Source organism: Polypterus senegalus, chromosome 5 (assembly GCF_016835505.1).
Source record: "Polypterus senegalus isolate Bchr_013 chromosome 5, ASM1683550v1, whole genome shotgun sequence".
Classification (NCBI taxonomy): Eukaryota; Metazoa; Chordata; class Cladistia; order Polypteriformes; family Polypteridae; genus Polypterus; species Polypterus senegalus.
The window spans coordinates 141706273-141723472 of NC_053158.1; the positions used below are offsets into that span (position 1 = coordinate 141706273).

A 17200-nucleotide genomic window follows, 5' to 3' on the forward strand; every position below is an offset into this window, starting at 1 on the left:
GGTTATGCACTGTGAACGGTGAACCTGCCCAGGTAATTGTTGCATGAATTCCCCTAACGTCAAATTAGCCACACTGATATTAATTCCGGGTATTATAATTAGTCTGATTTATGTTTAATACTATATTACAAATACGGCAAATTACATCTTAAATATTGCATTTCTTAGTGCACCGTAATTAAAGCTGTATATACTAGTTGAGCAGAGAACAGCTTGCAGAAGTTAAAAAAATACACACACACACACACACACACACACACACATATATATATATATATATATATATATATATATATATATATATATATATATATATATATATATATATATATATATATATATATATATATATAAAGTGACACTTGTTCGAGTAGCGCCGCTTCTAAAAATTACGACGACAGTTGTAAAAAGACTGCGTGACTGAGGTGAACGGTGAGCGAGTGCCTGGCCTGGCCACACCTCACTCATTCACTCACACCCTTTTTAAACATCGAGCACGAACAGGCGAGGGGAAAATGTCGAGCAAACTGTAAGTAAGGCGTGTATTTTATATATAAATATTATAAACAACTTGTTTAGAAAAAGTTTGTAAATTTTATGTTAATACGTAGGGTTACAAATATGTCTGGCTGATGCGACGGTACTGAACGTTTTCGAAATAAATTTGAAAAGCCACAGTAGGCGCTGCCTTTGTTAACGAAAGGACTTTACACACAGTTATTTGTATTCAATCTGTCAGACCCAATATCTGCGGTTTAAGCGCATTTCCTGAAGTGAACAAGTCAGTTCTACATTCGCAGACGTGAATCGTTGCGTTCTGTACTTAATTTATACAATGAAGTGTATAATAAAAACCCCGTCGGTATAATGGAAGCTACGTTGCAAAGTCGAGAGCAAGTGACGTTAACGATGTGATCGGGCACGAAACATCACTTTAGTTCAGTTGTCTTATGTTTTAGTGTAGCGGCCACCACTTTAAAAACATTACTTGATACTTATTTTATTATTTGCATTCTTTATTTTTTGAAGGGGGGCAATGGAAGATCTGACAGCGGCAAACACACATTTTACACTGGACCTGTTTGCAAAGATCAATGATGTCAATCCCACCGGTAACCTGTTTTTCTCCCCCCTGAGTATCACTGCTGCTTTGGCCATGGTATTTCTGGGGTCAAGAGGGGAATGTGCAGCTCAGATGGCAAAGGTTAGTGGTCAGTACTATCATCCAAAAAGGCAATCTGGAGATCTCAGCATGTAGCTAGTTTATGTAGAAATCTTTATTATATGACTGTAAAATGTAATGAACAATTTGATTACAAGGACGTAGCCAGGAGTTAATTTCAGGGGGAGGTGATAGTACTGGGGTGTTGTACTGTGTTAGCCATTATGAATGTAGTGAAAAGTCAAACAAAGTATAACCTTTTATTGGCTAACTAAAAAGATTACAATATGTGAGCTTTCGAGGCAACTCAGGCCCCTTCTTCAGGCAAGATGTAATCTGTGATAAAGTTCATGAACCATCATTCTACCAAAGTACATGCATCCTTATTGTACCTATGAGCAGTCAGTTGGAACTGTAATAAAATATTAGCTGAAAGATGCATTCCTTGCCCCACCCCATATTCTTGTATCTAAGTTATATATAAGAATGTATACTTACAGACACACATTTTTGCACTTGTTTCTCAAGTTTACCTAAGTTAAACATGATGTGGAACTGAAGGTAAGAATTAGAGAAGACAGATCAAAAGTAAGAGTGCAAAAGGTTTATTTCTAGATTTGTCAGGGAAGATCTTAAACACATTGAGAAGTGAAGATCTAGTTTTTAGGCAGAACTGAAAATAAAATTAGCATAACTGAGTTTCAGTTATTGAATAATTACCATGAGAACCTGAACAAATATTAATTGTAGAGATTTTTAATGTTTTCTCATTTCATTTATTAAAGTCATGTTACATTGTTCAGTTCTGCTTGCTTTCTTCATCCAGGAAGAAAAGAGGAAGGGCATCAGAGGACATACAGGATATGTGCTAGTGTACATTCTCTTTTGCCCTCATTAGTATTTAGTTTAATTTTTATTCCAAATAAAAACAGAGCCTCCCATTTCCCAATGTATTTTAACAAAGTAAGTATTTACCAGCTTTATGCTGTACATTTTCAAGTCCAATTTCCAGTGTACAGAAGAATTGAGTGCAAATGGCTCCTACATCTTGTCACTCCCAAAGTTGTTTGTAGTGATGGTGAAGAAAAAAAAAGTCATTTCATATTCTCATGGAAAATTTAGATAACAAGATTCCTGCTACTGTGGGCTTGAATGGGGATGCAACTTAAACTACAGCAAATAATGTAAAAACATCCATGAAAAAAATGTATGCAGATTTTTTTAAATAGATATAAAAAAATTTTTGAGTGGAGTATTCTTTTTAAATGGAATTCTTTTAAAATTATGAACAGTTTGAGGACTGGGTAAGGGTTACGTAATGTATCATGGCAATAGAGGATACTATACTAGTTTAGACCGAGAAACATAATGCTCCATGGATGAGCTGTGAATTGGATCAAGAGAGTTTTAAATGTTACATAATAGCCATTATTGTGTCCAATAGTTGTGAATATAAAAGTAATAATATTATTAATACATTTAATTTATTTAATATGTTTCCCATGCTCAGATCAATTAACAGTGAGGCCAGAACCCAAATACAGTATAACAAATTATTGATACACAGAGATTCAGTTGAATTTTGTATTACCAGACTAATGCACAAATTAAATATATCCATGATCAGGATCACCACAACAAGATCCAACAGTCGCCCTGAGTGAATTCCTAAGCATAGACAAGAGGAGATTTTTTGGGTGGGGGCAACATGGGCTAAAAGAGAGAGAACAAGAACGAGCAAGCAAGTAAACCAGTCAGTACGTAAGAGGCACCCTCACAGTTAGAAACCGGATGGGCTGTTGGACTAAGGGAGTTTTCTTTTAGTGCATCTGTAATTCAAAAGACTCGTTCAAATCCCACATGTGTCATCTCAGAGAGGACAAATGGACATGGATGCATTTCCTTGAGCAAATTACTGAGCAGAGACTGCAATTCATAAGCATTTTATAACATACTGTATATATTTTTCTTGTAAGAACTGTAATTCACATATTGAAGCAAAACTGCTGTAGGTATCTATTGTCAACTTTTAATTAATACATTTTTTGCGTAATATAGATTGTACTAATTACAATAAAGTTTTTCATATCTGTTTTATGTCACTATAGCTGTGATTTGAAAGCAATCTTTAATTTAGGAGCACTCAAGTTACTGCAGCTATCAGATATGTAACATGACAATTGTGTATATAAATCATGAGGCATTAAGGTGTTTACACATCTTATCTTACATTATACTTAACTATGGCATAGTGGTACAGTAGTTAAGGCTGCTGATTCACTTATCACTAGTCTTGGGCTTGAAAATGAATAAACGGATGGCTTATTTTTGCAGTATTTAAGTTCTCACTTATGTTAAAATATATATAATAAACAAATTATAATCATATCTGTCAAAAAAAATGTCAAAGCAGAATTGCTATAACTGAAAAATGGATAATAGAAAAGGGTAGTCATTAAAATAATGAAGACAAGGAACATTTCAGAATAGACTATGTTTGTCCATCCATCCATCCCGCTATATCCTAACTACATGGTAACGGGGCGCAAGGCAGGAAACAAACCCTGGGCAGGACGCCAGCCCACCGCAGGGCAAACACTAGGGCCAATTTAGAATCGCCAGTCCACCTAACCTGCATGTCTTTGGACTGTGGGAGGAAACCCATGCAGACATGGGGAGAACATGCAAACTCCATGCAGGGAGGACCTGGGAAGTGAACCCGGGTCTCCTAACTGCGGGGCAGCAGCGCTACCACTGCGCCACCATGCTGTCCAGAATACGTTGGTGTCAAAATTAATTTTTTTTAAAATGTAAACATTTTTTCTGAAGAGAACTTAACATATAAGTCATTCCCAAAGTTGTGCAGTGCTGTGTCATTAGTCCTCTTACTTTAGCATAAGAGGAAAGTCAAACTGCAGCTATTTTAACTTATGCTTAATATTTTGTTTACCTCTAGAAATGGGAACATTGGATGTACAATTTCCTGATCAGTACATATTTTTGTTACTAATTAACATGAATCGCTCTGATCTTTGCCCATGTACACTACAATGCAAAACACACTGAAATTTATGGCAACCTTTGACTTGTTTGCTTTGGAGGAGTGGGGCAGCATTCCTCAGTTAGTCCTCACAAAGTGTGTGTTATATGATTGTTTGGACAAAAAATATTTGCTGTGGATTCTTGTACACTGGGAGAGGTTGTATAAGTGATGACATCCATAGCAGCTAAGCAAACATTTTAACTTTCACATCTTACCATTTGCATAGCAAAGATTCTTGTGGTACACTTAAATCTGTAGTACTTCATTCACTGCAGCAGCATTTAAAGCAGCAGTTTCATCCTGCCTGCACACAGAACTGAAGCACTGTACTGTATGTCCATTATATTGATATTTTGTTTACTTTTATGTTTCCCATGTCATCAACTAACGTGCTTTATCCCTGGTAAAGATGTCCACAATTATCCAAGTACCAATTCCTGCCTGTTTCAGATCAAGTCTTAGCTATGTCTGAGGTGTCTTGAAGGTAGAACAGGTTTGGTTTTTGGTCTGAAATTTTTATTTAAATTGGAGCTGCTAGAAGGAGATGTGCCAGGAATTCTTCAATTGTTCTGCAGAGTATTTTCTGCGTCTATATATATAATTCACTAAGGCAAGACAACCATGGAAAGCACGCCGGAAGGGGCGTGGATTCACTAAGCCGCCAACAAGTAAGACACCTATGGCGCACGCAGGAAGGAGCCACGCCGGAGGTGAATCGCCATATGCAACGTGTAAAATGGTTTGTGAAGTAAACAGTCTTTAAAAACCACGACCGCGTGCACCATAGCAAACTGTTTTACACGTTACATACAGCAATGTGCATCCGCGACAAACATGCGTCTTCTTAGATGCTCCTGCAGGAACACGGAAAGTCTATGTTAGTCACAGATGCATCTGGACTGTGCAAAGACGACAACAACTCAAGTGCGAGTTGGAGGTGGGCACATGAGCGATGGCGGTCCGCCAGTTTTCAGTCACGGACGATTGTGTGTTGGTTCATTCTGTGCATTGTTACAATGTTGCTTTTCTTGCTGATTTATTACATTTCCATTTTTTACATGTTAATTTTCTCCCTGTGCTTAAAAATCATTAAAAACTGGCCTGATTATGCGTATGGTACGCCGCGGGTTGGCTAGTTTTCTATATTTTTGTTTCTGGAAGTGTTCCACTGTTTCAACCTGGAATTGACTCTCTTCAGATCAAAGACCCACTGACCTTGGAATCGGAGGTGTGAGGTTTGACAAGCGCTCAACTGGTAGGAGACGACTGACTAGGGACAAACAAATTGTCTGTGGATTATTGCAAGAAGCAAAAAACCATGATCTACTTGGAAAAAAAACGAATTATGCTAAACCAAATGTTGTTTTATCCACCAAGGTACAATGAATGTCAGAACCATTGTGTATTTATAGCATTACCACTGCAACACAGCTGATACAAGAATCAGAGTTTCATTACACTTCTAACAGTGTCATGTAAATTGTGAAAACAATGCATTATCCAATATCTACTACAACAACAACAACAACAACATTTATTTATATAGCACATTTTCATACAAACAGTAGCTCAAAGTGTTTTAGCAGTGCTAAAACAGTCAACAATGGAAACAAAAATCAGCAGGTCAAAAAATCCAAAATACACAAAAAACATGCGCATCAAAACTAATACTCTTACTTAACCCTCCCACTAAGGCGTGCAATCTGGGTGTAACAATTAGGTTTGGAGGGAAAGCACCAATGAAACTGGTCCAACAGACAGGCAATATACACATCATGCACAGGTGCCCAAGAGCGATCCTCCAGCCCATAAACTCTCCAGTAAGTCAGGTAGTCCACCCTGAGACACCTTTGTCTTGCACTGAGAATTTTCTGAATCTGCTACTTAGTGGTAGATGACTACAGGAAATGACTCTCATAAAATGATTTGAGATAAGGAACATGAAATGTTGAGTGAGATTTAAGTGTGAATGCCAAACAATATTTCACTGGAGAAATCATTTTCACAATTAAAAAAGGTTCTAGTATACCAAGGACAAAGTTTACAGGATAGCTTCTTAAGATGGATATCCTGATTCGCAAGCGATACTTTCTGCCCAACCTTGAAAGCTGGATAGTGACTTTTTTTCTTATCTACATAAAACTTGATACTGGCTTCTGCCGCCACCAGTTGTTCCCAAGACTTGATCCAACTATTATGTAAAATGCTCAAGACTTCAGATAGAGTGGGTAACTCTGAGTTGGGATCACAGCAGTGAAAAACAGGCAGCATAGAGCTGTGTTAGGACTGAAAGCGAGACATTTTGAGGATCAAGTTACACATATTATATGAGGACTCAGTGAGGAACAATACATCAAACCAATTATTTTTAAAAAGTGAATTAATTGTACATCACAAAAAACTTTTCCCGGTCCTGATGAGTTCTTTTATAAATTGTGTTATAGTGAGGGTGACCAAGCAGACTGAATCTATATAAAATCAGGAAGCTCTATAATAGCCCTGGAAATGTTCTCAAAGGAATAACATTTTCAGGTTCAGTGACCATATCATTTGGCTTGAGCAATCAAGATAAAATAGACACCTTCATTTTGCCTTCCCATTGTTGCTATGTTATCACAAAATTGAATCTATTAAGAAAATAGTGACCATATAACCTGATGAGCCTTCTAACATTTAACTCAACTGCAAACAGTTAAGATTTTTATGGTCAGTGAAACTAATGAGCTGACCCCTTCAACCAAATTTACCACTCCAAAAGAGCTAATTTAATAGCCAAACTTTTTTACTCACTGACATCATAATCCTGCTACAAAGTATACCTTTTTTTCTTGAGAAGAAGGCACAAGGTTGTAATTTATCAGTGTCTTGGAAAGGGTTGCAAAATAAAAGCCCCTATTTTGACACTAGTTCCTCACTGTGGGAACTGATCTTTTGTGCTAAGCTAAGTACCTCATATAATTTATCTTCCAGATCGTACTTGTCTAGCTCATGTTTATTTCATCTGCTAAACCACTCCTAAAAAGTGTGATTAAAGTGGCATCATCCCAGCCTGAATCAGCAGTCACTGGTTTAAAGGATATAATGAATTACCCTACCTGTTTATTCCCCAGTATTGTGAGCAATATTTGTTCTGTCTGTAACATCAAAAATCAGTGCAGACTTTCAAAAAAGCTTCCCAAGTTAAATGTTCGTGGTTGTTTGTTAGTGTATAACAAAGGTGCCTACTCAAGTGGCTTATTTGTAAGCCACTTACAAATATTACTTGGGACCAGAACGAAGAAACACGCTGGTTTATGTATCCCCTGTGGCTGGGTGGTAAGCACATAAAGTATAAATGTCATTTTAGCTTCATTGTTTGCAAATGCGTGTTGTTGCACATCTCACATTGGTTTATAAATCCTCGGAAATCTTTATGGTCACTATATAACTGTTTAGGATGTCCAATGTTAGGTTTAGAAACATTAGCACTTCGGGAAGCAGTTTTCCCATCTTTTTTCAAATTGGTTACTTCATTAAGCACATGTTGAAATGTAGCAGTTCATTTATTTATCTGCTGTTTAATTTCTTTCTACTCCTCACTGAGACAAATAAATTCCACAACAAAGTTCATCTTCTTGGGGTCTCTTATGATCCCTTGGTATGTTAACAGAGAAATTTAATTGCCTGAGGATTATTAAAATTCCCAAAAGACCAGGGGCTTCATGTTTAAAACGTACTACATAGAATTCACACTAAAACATGTTGTACATACAAAATTGAGCATAAGCAAAGTTCCATGCAAATATCCTTTATAAATCAACATGATTTTTAATACACATGCACACACCTACAGCCCAACCCTGACCCCCCTGACTTTTGAATAATTTGAATATGCAAATCAATATAAATAGCCCCTTCCGTTCAGTGTTTTGTTAAAAGACAATGTCAAAAATGTGGAAAAAAGAATTTTACTGAATGCAAAGTGGAGGCAAGGAAAAACATATATTTGTTGGCTTAAACAGTGTTATAAGCAACAAAAGGAAATTGATGGAGTGATACAGCATGGTGGAGACACTCAAAAGTTCAAGTTCAGAAACTTGCACGGTGTTCAAAATAAAAAAGATGGGGTCAGATATTAAAGTTGATCTGAAAAGGCAAGTTGCAGCCCATCATCTGTTTATTCAGTTTCAGATAATATTACAAATGCTGACCCCCGTGTTGAGAACACGACACCAGGCAGAAACCGCTGGGTGACCATCTGGCTGTGTGTTGACGGATGCTGTTCTGGAGTTGACTGCTCCGATACATTTGAAAAACCAGGCATTGCTGAGAATTGCGCTTTGATAGTTGTCAGTTCAACTACAATGTAAGCAAATCTTATATATCTGGCTGACAATTAGATAATACCATTCCATACAGCTGGCATGATGCGACTCAGTGATGTTTGTGAAATACCCAACTGGTCAGCAAGTCCATGCTGAAAAGTTCCTGCGGCTAAAAACCCGAGGGTGGACAGAACTTGCAAAGGAGCAGGAAAGCATAATTCCTCAAAGTCTGTCTTTGGAAAACAATCACTAGTTCAGCAGACAGCTCCCAGAGGATAGCTCTTGGAAATTAAAATTGACTTTAATGCTTCAATGTCTTCTAACAACACTAAAGCAGCTATGGCAGTTGAAATAATTTTGCCATTCTGTGCAGCATTATATTGTTACAGAATAATTATAATGAAGTAAATTAAATTTGTAAATTATTGCAGTTAATTTCGGTGTATTTGATAAATCCCATGCCATGGATGCAAATGTAAAAAAAGAAAGGGGCATCACACAGAAGCAGTAGCACTGCTTTGATGGTGGGTCATTTACAAAACTGAGCAGTAACTTGCTTACGCATGGTGCGAGGTTGCTGTGACAATGTGCGTCTCTTTATGTCAAGTTTACTTTTTATACATCTTGAAGTGAGGGTGGAAGCGACATACACACCATTTATACATGAGGCCCTAGAAGACTGTAATGAAAACAAGATGTAGTTGGGGGTAACCAGGAAGTCAAAATGGATAAAATACTGTACGTAAGGCAAGGCAAAAATCAAAGGTCAGGGAACCAAAAAATCTAGCACTAAAGCTTACTTGGAAGTAAGCTAACCACGCTAAACAAAACATTTTGTTTTATCCGCTGAAGAACACTGAATACTGAAACTATTACAGTTACCACTGTGAGGTCATTAGTGTGATGGCATCAAAGGCATGTGTAAATAGTAAAAAAAAAAAAAAAAAGATGTTCGCCAAAATTAACTTTTCACAACGAGATCAAAATGGCAAGTAAACAACAGAAATGTGATCTACAGGTACAAAAACTTCCAAAATACACAAAAATGTGCCTAATCTAATATTATTACAGAATACAGACAAGAATTCAGAGAAAATTGAGACAATATTAGGTGTCTAGCAGAAGCTTAGGTAAGAGAACAGCTATGCCAGTTAGGGCAAGAACCATAGATTAGGGAAATCTAGAGAGAAATTATGGTTATTTTTCTCCATTTTTATTATTTTCCCTTTGTGTTTTCCTCCCTTTTTCATTCCTTCTTTATTGTGGTTTGATCAGAAGACTTCTTGTTTAAGTGATGAAATTTCTATGACAGCTATGTAAAAGTGATTATATCCAATGGGCTGTTTATGGCAAATTTTGTCATGAGACTAGAGAATGGACTAAATAAAATAAATGTAAGGAATTTCATATTTTAAACAAGTGAGGCTTAATTAAATGTGCAGTTGATTATTTTTTCTTTATGTCTATATGAATGATTAATCATTTTCAATGCTTTCATCCTTTATGTGTCTTGTTTAACCACACCTTGGTGCCTGAGACAAACAGTATGTGTACTTTATGGTATACTATTTTTCAGAATAAGCCTTACTTTAATGCACGAATTGCTTTCAGTAGATGCACCAAAAATTCTTTTAGTAGTTTCAATTGAACCTTGTATCTTTATTTTTTATCTCTCTCTCCTTCTGTGTAGCAAGTAGACTCCATCATGTGTCATCTGATTTGTGTAATTTGATGAACACATTTTATTGAAAATTAACTTCGTAACTGTTGAAAAGTGGAAAATTGGGCCTAGATGACTTTATCAGTATAAAGCTTTTCACGGATTACAATACATTCCAATTAAGCTGTGCAAAATTCTGTTTCACATCATTTACTGTTTTGTTTGATGGCTTTATGAACTGATTAAATGATTCTTTTGTATGCTGATAAGGTACCTTTAAATTACAGTCTTTTTACTGTTAGTTTATTTTTCTATGAACAATTAATTAGACTTTTATAATTTGTGTCTTCACTGATAAATAGCAGTACTAGGAAATAACCTAAATTGTTTAACTGTTTTGACAATATACACTACAAATTGTCTATCTTGCCATTAGTTTGTAGTTATGGTACATGTTTAAAAGCTGTACTTTGCTTACTTAAGGACACTAAAACCTTTATTCAAACATGCAGTAAAAAAAAATGTCAAGTAATTTTTCCATTTGCTGGTTTGGCTAAAGTGTGTCACTGCAGTAACATCTCTTCGATGAAACTCTCTCCATGTGGCACACCAGGTAAATTAGAGAATTTGCACACAACCCCATACACATGTTCAGTGAGAAAACTGAAAGGAAAAGAAATACACATATTATTTTAGAATAACAAGAACATTCCCGTGAAAACAATACAGGAGAGAGTGTTATTTATGCTGCTAGTATCATCTGACCAAATTCTATTGTTGGATATCTTCTTTACTGATCCAATTGTACTTCTTACTTTACTGATTTTTTAGCAGACTACACTTAGAATCCAACATTGTGCCTTAACCCTTCTGCAATATGGATTCTTAGAATGCTTCATACAATGTTGTGGTGAGTGCTCTGTAACAATTGCAATAGTGGAGGATTTCAAAGAACTGACTAAAAATACACTTGTTACAACTGACACCATACAGTAGGTTTGTGCCATATTATGTGGAAAAACAAACAATTGAAAGTTTGACAAAATCTATATGTACAGTATAAGGATGCATACAAGACAATATAATTCAGAATAGAAGTGTCTAGGTTAGGGGTACTCAAACGGCGGACCGCGGTCCACAATCCGGACCGCCAAGACGTTTTTGGTGGACCGCGATTGTCTTCTGCATAAGTCAAAAGTCAGAATATAAAAGCAACAAAACTATTGTTGTTTTATTATTTGCCTGGAAAAGGTAAGCGTGATTAAAAGCGGCAATGTAAAATTACATTTTGAGACGAAACACGCCAAGTACTACAATTATCGAATTATCCACCAAAGTCAGAGCTCCGTTCGCATAAGATCGACGCCCGTAAGTCGTCGTTAGTAGCGAGTTCATCGCTGATGACGAAAGCGACCACCAGAAAATCAAATGTTACAGAAGCTTCGCTACGCATTGTTTGGGTTCTTGGCAGACATAAGAAAGCATCTACTGATGCAGAGGTTGTTAAAGAATGCATGATGTCTGCTTCTTCGGTTCTGTTTAGCGACAAAAAATGTGTTGAACTGATTCAGCAGATACCATTATCAGACAGTACTGCTAGTCGTCGTGCAGATGACCTTTCTGACAATGTCGGTGGTCAGTTAATATATCTTAAACAGGCTGAATTGTTTGCCCTTGCGTGCAATGAATCCACTGATAAAACTGACATGTCTCAACTCTGTGTGTTCACAAGATTTTTTGATGGCCATAATTTTGTTGAAGCGTTTTTGACATTACTACCACTAGCAAAACAGACCCACGGTGAGGACGTTTTTTCCAGTCAGTGGACTTCTGTAAAAATTTTATCATTTGCGTTGAATCTATTACTAGCCTCCTACAGACCTACACCTACAGTCCTACAGACCTACACGGTAAACCTGGCTATAGCTGACCCTGATGATTGGTGGCGAACTGAATGTGGACCGGCATTCAAAAACTTTGAGTACCCCTGGTCTAGGTCATCTGACTAAAGCTTTTAATGTAATTCTCAGTAGCAAGAGCCATGAGTAAAGCTGCCATTTACCAAAAATTAGTTTAATACTCATTTTAAGAACAGAAATTAAAAGAAACTGCAAAAACATTTTAAAACACAGTAGCAATTAAAAAGGCCAATAGTACGTTGGGTTGCATGGTATGCTATGTGAAGTGCATCAAGGGTAAGTGATTCTTAAGGTACAAAACTCAATTGTGAGGCTTCATATGAAATATTGTGGGCAGTTTTGGTTATCAGATTACAAGAACTGCATGCCATGAGTTGAAAAATGTGAGGATTTGAACCTTTTCAGTTTAAACCGGAAGAGATTTAGGAGTGACACTATAGAAGTGTTCAGAATTATAAAGGGAATAAGTACAGTAGATGCCAGGTGTTACTTTAAAGTGGGTTCATCAAATAGAACACATGACACTGATGGAAGCTTGGGAAGAGTACATTTCATATAAACACTACAAAGTTTTTCTTCACCCAGGGTACCATAGACACATGCAGTAAGTAACCAAGTAGTGTGAGATAGTAGTAATTCAAATCTTAACTTGATGATATTTTGTATTAGTTTAATAAATAATGTTGTCCTCAGCCCCATCCTCTACACCCTGTTCACCCACGGCTGTGTCACCTTCCACAAAGATAACATCATCCTAAAGTGTTCAGACAATACCACAGTAATAGGACACATCACTGGTGAGGATGAGGCAGCCTACAGGAGGGAGGTGGACAGTCTGGCGTCATGGTGTGAGGACAACAACCTCACCCTCAGCACAGACAAGACAATGGAGATGATAGTGGACATGAGGAAGGAGAGGAGACCTCACTGGCCACTATTTATCTGAGGGCTTGAAGTGGAGAGGGTGAGCAGCATTTAATACCTGGACATCTACATCAGTGAGGACCTCACTTGGACACTTTACACCACACAGCTGGTCAAGAGGGCTCAACAGCGGCTGTACTTTCTGAGGAGGCTGAGGAAGTTTGGTATGTCGACTAAGATCCTCTGCAACTTCTACAGCTGCATCACCGTGTAGTACGGCTACATTACTGTTATGGACCGCAAACGCCTGCAGAGAGAGGTAAAGACTGCTGAGAAGATCACCAGGACCCCACTACCCTCTCTGCAGAGCATCTACAACAGCAGTGTCCGCAGGAGAACTGCCTCGATCCTCGGGGACCCGATCCTCAGGGACCCCACCCACCCCAACACGATCAGTTCACACTTTTACTCTCAGGCAGGAAGTATAGAAGTATGAAATGCAGGACTTCCAGGCTAAAGAACTCTTTCTTTCTGAAGGTCTGCAACTGACTGGAGTTTATAACCATGGTTCACCTCATTCTATTTACCTCACACAACTGTATTTGACTTGTCCATCACACACTTACCTGCACATTACACTTTATACTTTTGTTTTTATACTTTATGCTATCTCTGTTACTTGTTATCTATCTGCTACTTATTATTTATGTTTATTTTTATATGTTGGTTTTGTCATTTGGTGTGGACAGCAAAGAAAGAATTTCATTGTACAGGGAAACCTATTTCCTTACTGTGCATATGACAATAAATTTTAAACTTGAACTTGACAAGCTGTGTTGCAATGAATATCCTATTTTAGTTAAGATTGTTCATAAGTTTTCAAAAAGGATTACGGGATGTTAATCTTTACTGTATGGTGATGATGATTAGAAAATTGTACTGACAAGCAGTGTGACCCAGTAAACCACAAACTCCCTAGTACAGTGGAACCTCGGTTCACGAATGTCTCAGAACATGTACAAATCGGTTTACGACCAAAAAGTTCGCCAAACTTTTGCATCTGTTCATGACCACAGACTCGGTATACAAACAAGCCATTTTCCCTTTCAATTTGTGTGCGCCGATGATTTCCGCACGTGTTCAGTCTCTCCCTGTGCTTTCCCTGTGCAGTGAGCAAGCGCAAGAGAGAGACACACGTGCGCGCAAGCGAGAGAGACACACATATACACACACACACATGTGCAAGCAAGAGAGAGACACACACACACACGTGCGAGCGAGAGACAGACAGACAGACAGACAGACTCACATACACACGCGCGGGGGAGAGAGAGAGAGACACACACACACACACGCGCGCAATTGAGACATACACACGTGACACACACAAGAGAGAGAGACGGCTGGATGCATAAGGCCGAGAAGGCAGTTAAAGAATGCACCAGGCTTGTTTTTAAAGAGACAGATCCAAGCATTGTTTTAACCTCGTATTTAATGAAGACTTTTTTCTATTGGATTTTAACCTCCACTTCACTTCTGTTTACAGCGATTGGTTCGTAGCGTGCATTGTTGCAATGTCACTTTTTTTGGTGGCTTATTAAATTACGGATTTTTCAAATGTTCATTTTTTTCCCTGTGCTTAAAACCCTTTAAAAAAAAGTGTTTTTAGCGAGCGGTTCGTAGCGCTATAGCGCAAACTTTTGCAGTGTTAGTTTTCTCTGTTGTTCAAGGTTTTCTCAGTGTTATTCAATGTTTTTACATTTAGTTTACTATTACGCTGTGCATTCTATGGTGTAGTTGACTATATTTGTGCTTAAAAATCTTTAAAAAAATATATTTACATACAGTTCGTACAGTCTGGAATGGATTAATTGTATTTACATACAGTCCTATGGGGGAAATTACTTCGGTTCACAACCAAATCGGTTTATGAATTATGGTCGTGAACTGAGGTTCCACTGTATATTATGGGAGGTGCTACAAAAGTGTCCATATATTTTTGGCATAAAATTATTCATTCTATTCAGTTTAGTAGCTCTTTGCTGTAAGGTGCTGCATTGTTGCATAACCTCATTGTCATATTTGTAAGTGTTCCTTTTTCAGTCTTTTCAGTTCTTCAAACAACCACCAGAGTTTGAGTTGTTTCCTGTGATAATTCAGTACAGTAACTTCTAAGGCTTACTGATTTGAAGTCTTTACCACTGTTCTTTTTAAATGGTTGATTATTATCCCTTTATATATTGTGAAAATATATTTCAACCATTAAAATTTTTTTATTTGTGTTGTTTTCCAAATATTATTGAATTATTGAATATTTTGTCAAGGTACTACATGCTTACAACAGTTATAAATGGCTGAATAATTAAAAATAGACTCAGCAAGGGTGTTGCTGCCTGCTGCCAATGCAGGAACAGAAATGTATGTATAATGTATCATATGTAATGTACATACAGTATATATACAGTTAGGTCCATAAATATTTGGACAGAGACAACTTTTTTCTAATTTTGGTTCTGAGCATTACCACAATGAATTTTAAATGAAACAACTCAGATGCAGTTGAAGTGCTTTAATTCAGCTTTAACTCAGTGGGGTGAAGAAAACGATTGCATAAAAATGTGAGGAAACTAAAGCATTTTTTTAACACAATCCCTTCATTTCATATATAGACATGCATTCTCAAACCACTTCTACTTTGCAGGGTGTATATAATGTATCAGTTTTCATTTTACTATCTGAAATTGAGCCAGGTTTAATTTCTAGCATGGTGGTAGCCTTTGTGGTATGTATGCATGGTTTGATTGATATAAATGAGCACCTGTGATTCCTATTACTGACCATTTGCTGACATATGTTGCACATATAATTTCAGATCTAGATCCAGAGTCCAGATCTAATTATGCAACTTTTAATGCAATGCAGGAAAACAATACAAGACAAAAGAATTGTGCGAAATATCTTGTAATAAACGAAAACGGACTTACATTGAAGTAATTCACTGATTTTCCATGTAATGTCCCACTTGTCCTCCATTCAGTTGAATACAGGCTATGTAATAAACTTAATAAGTTATAGCGTAATGAAAATTGCATAATTAGATCTGGACCACCCTGTAGTAGCATTGTAAATGGAAGTACTATGTGGTCTAAGGGATCAGCTAGAGAAATGTAGTAGTTTCAACATGAATGGTGAACTGTGGTGTGCATAATCCATAGTCATAGCATTAATAAAATTAAGTCTAATATTGGTTTAAAGATGTGATATATGTCTATAATGTTTATGACACAAAGTATGCTTTTACACAGCATAACCTTCTCTGCTTTACCAACAATTGTTTTATGAAAATTCATGTATATGAAAAATCCTTTAATATTTTTTTCATCTTGTGAAGCTGAATTTTTTGCATATATGAGGATAGTCTGGGATGATTTTCAGATGTGTGTTGCTAGTGTTATCATCCTATAAGTTTTACAGTCATTGTGGAAAGGATCATAGTTGGATATCTGGTGCAGGGCATAATATCTATGACGTGCAATCCCTGTCCCAGACTACCTTTGCAGGAGCCTGTCACAAGTGATGGAACTGGATCTGCAGACTGATGTGAATGAGGTGTATTTATGTGTTTATGTCCTTTGGTTCACACACCTTGTCATGTGTGTTTACTCATATGTCTTCTTGGATTATCTAGAGCAGCGGTTCTCAACCCCGTCGGGGGTCGAATGACGATTTGCTAGGGGTCGCCTAAGACCATTGGAAATATGTGTTTTGTCTATTCTAATGTGTAAAACTTGTTATTGTACAAATTTTTTCCATTGGTAGTTACTAGTTTTTTACTATAATTGTTATTTGAGGATAGATGTTGCAGACAATTGAATCAGAATAATTTCAAAGTTTTAATTGTCGTGCCTTTATTCTTTTTAACTGTTTACATTACTGTACATTGAACGGCGCGACGTTACGTAACATCACGCCGTTGCGGGGATTTACGCACTTCATGACATAATTGAAATCACATCCGTTTCTAATTAGTAAAGTATAAACAAACGTTTTATAGTCCGTGTTATTGAAGCTATTGTTATATAATATTTTCATTAGCAAAACAACCAATGACAATGGATCATGTAGAGAAAAATGTTAAGAAAAGAAAATATAGTGACATTTTTATACAATATGGTTTTACTTCAATAGTTACAGCAGGAATTGAGAAACTGCAATACGTTATTTGTAATGAAGTTCTATCAGCCGAAT

General features: G+C 36.9%; 1 protein-coding gene across 1 annotated transcript in view; it reads left to right on the forward strand.

Moving 5' to 3' along the window:
- Nucleotides 1-423: 423 nt before the first annotated feature.
- LOC120529540 (leukocyte elastase inhibitor-like) overlaps nucleotides 424-17200 on the forward strand; it is a 47370-nt gene continuing 30593 nt past the window's right edge. Inside the window, exons 1-2 of the mRNA XM_039753422.1 lie at nucleotides 424-529; nucleotides 1030-1204. Coding sequence (XP_039609356.1) covers nucleotides 516-529; nucleotides 1030-1204 — 189 coding nt within the window. The 5' untranslated portion in view covers nucleotides 424-515. The remainder of the gene's footprint in view (nucleotides 530-1029; nucleotides 1205-17200) is intronic.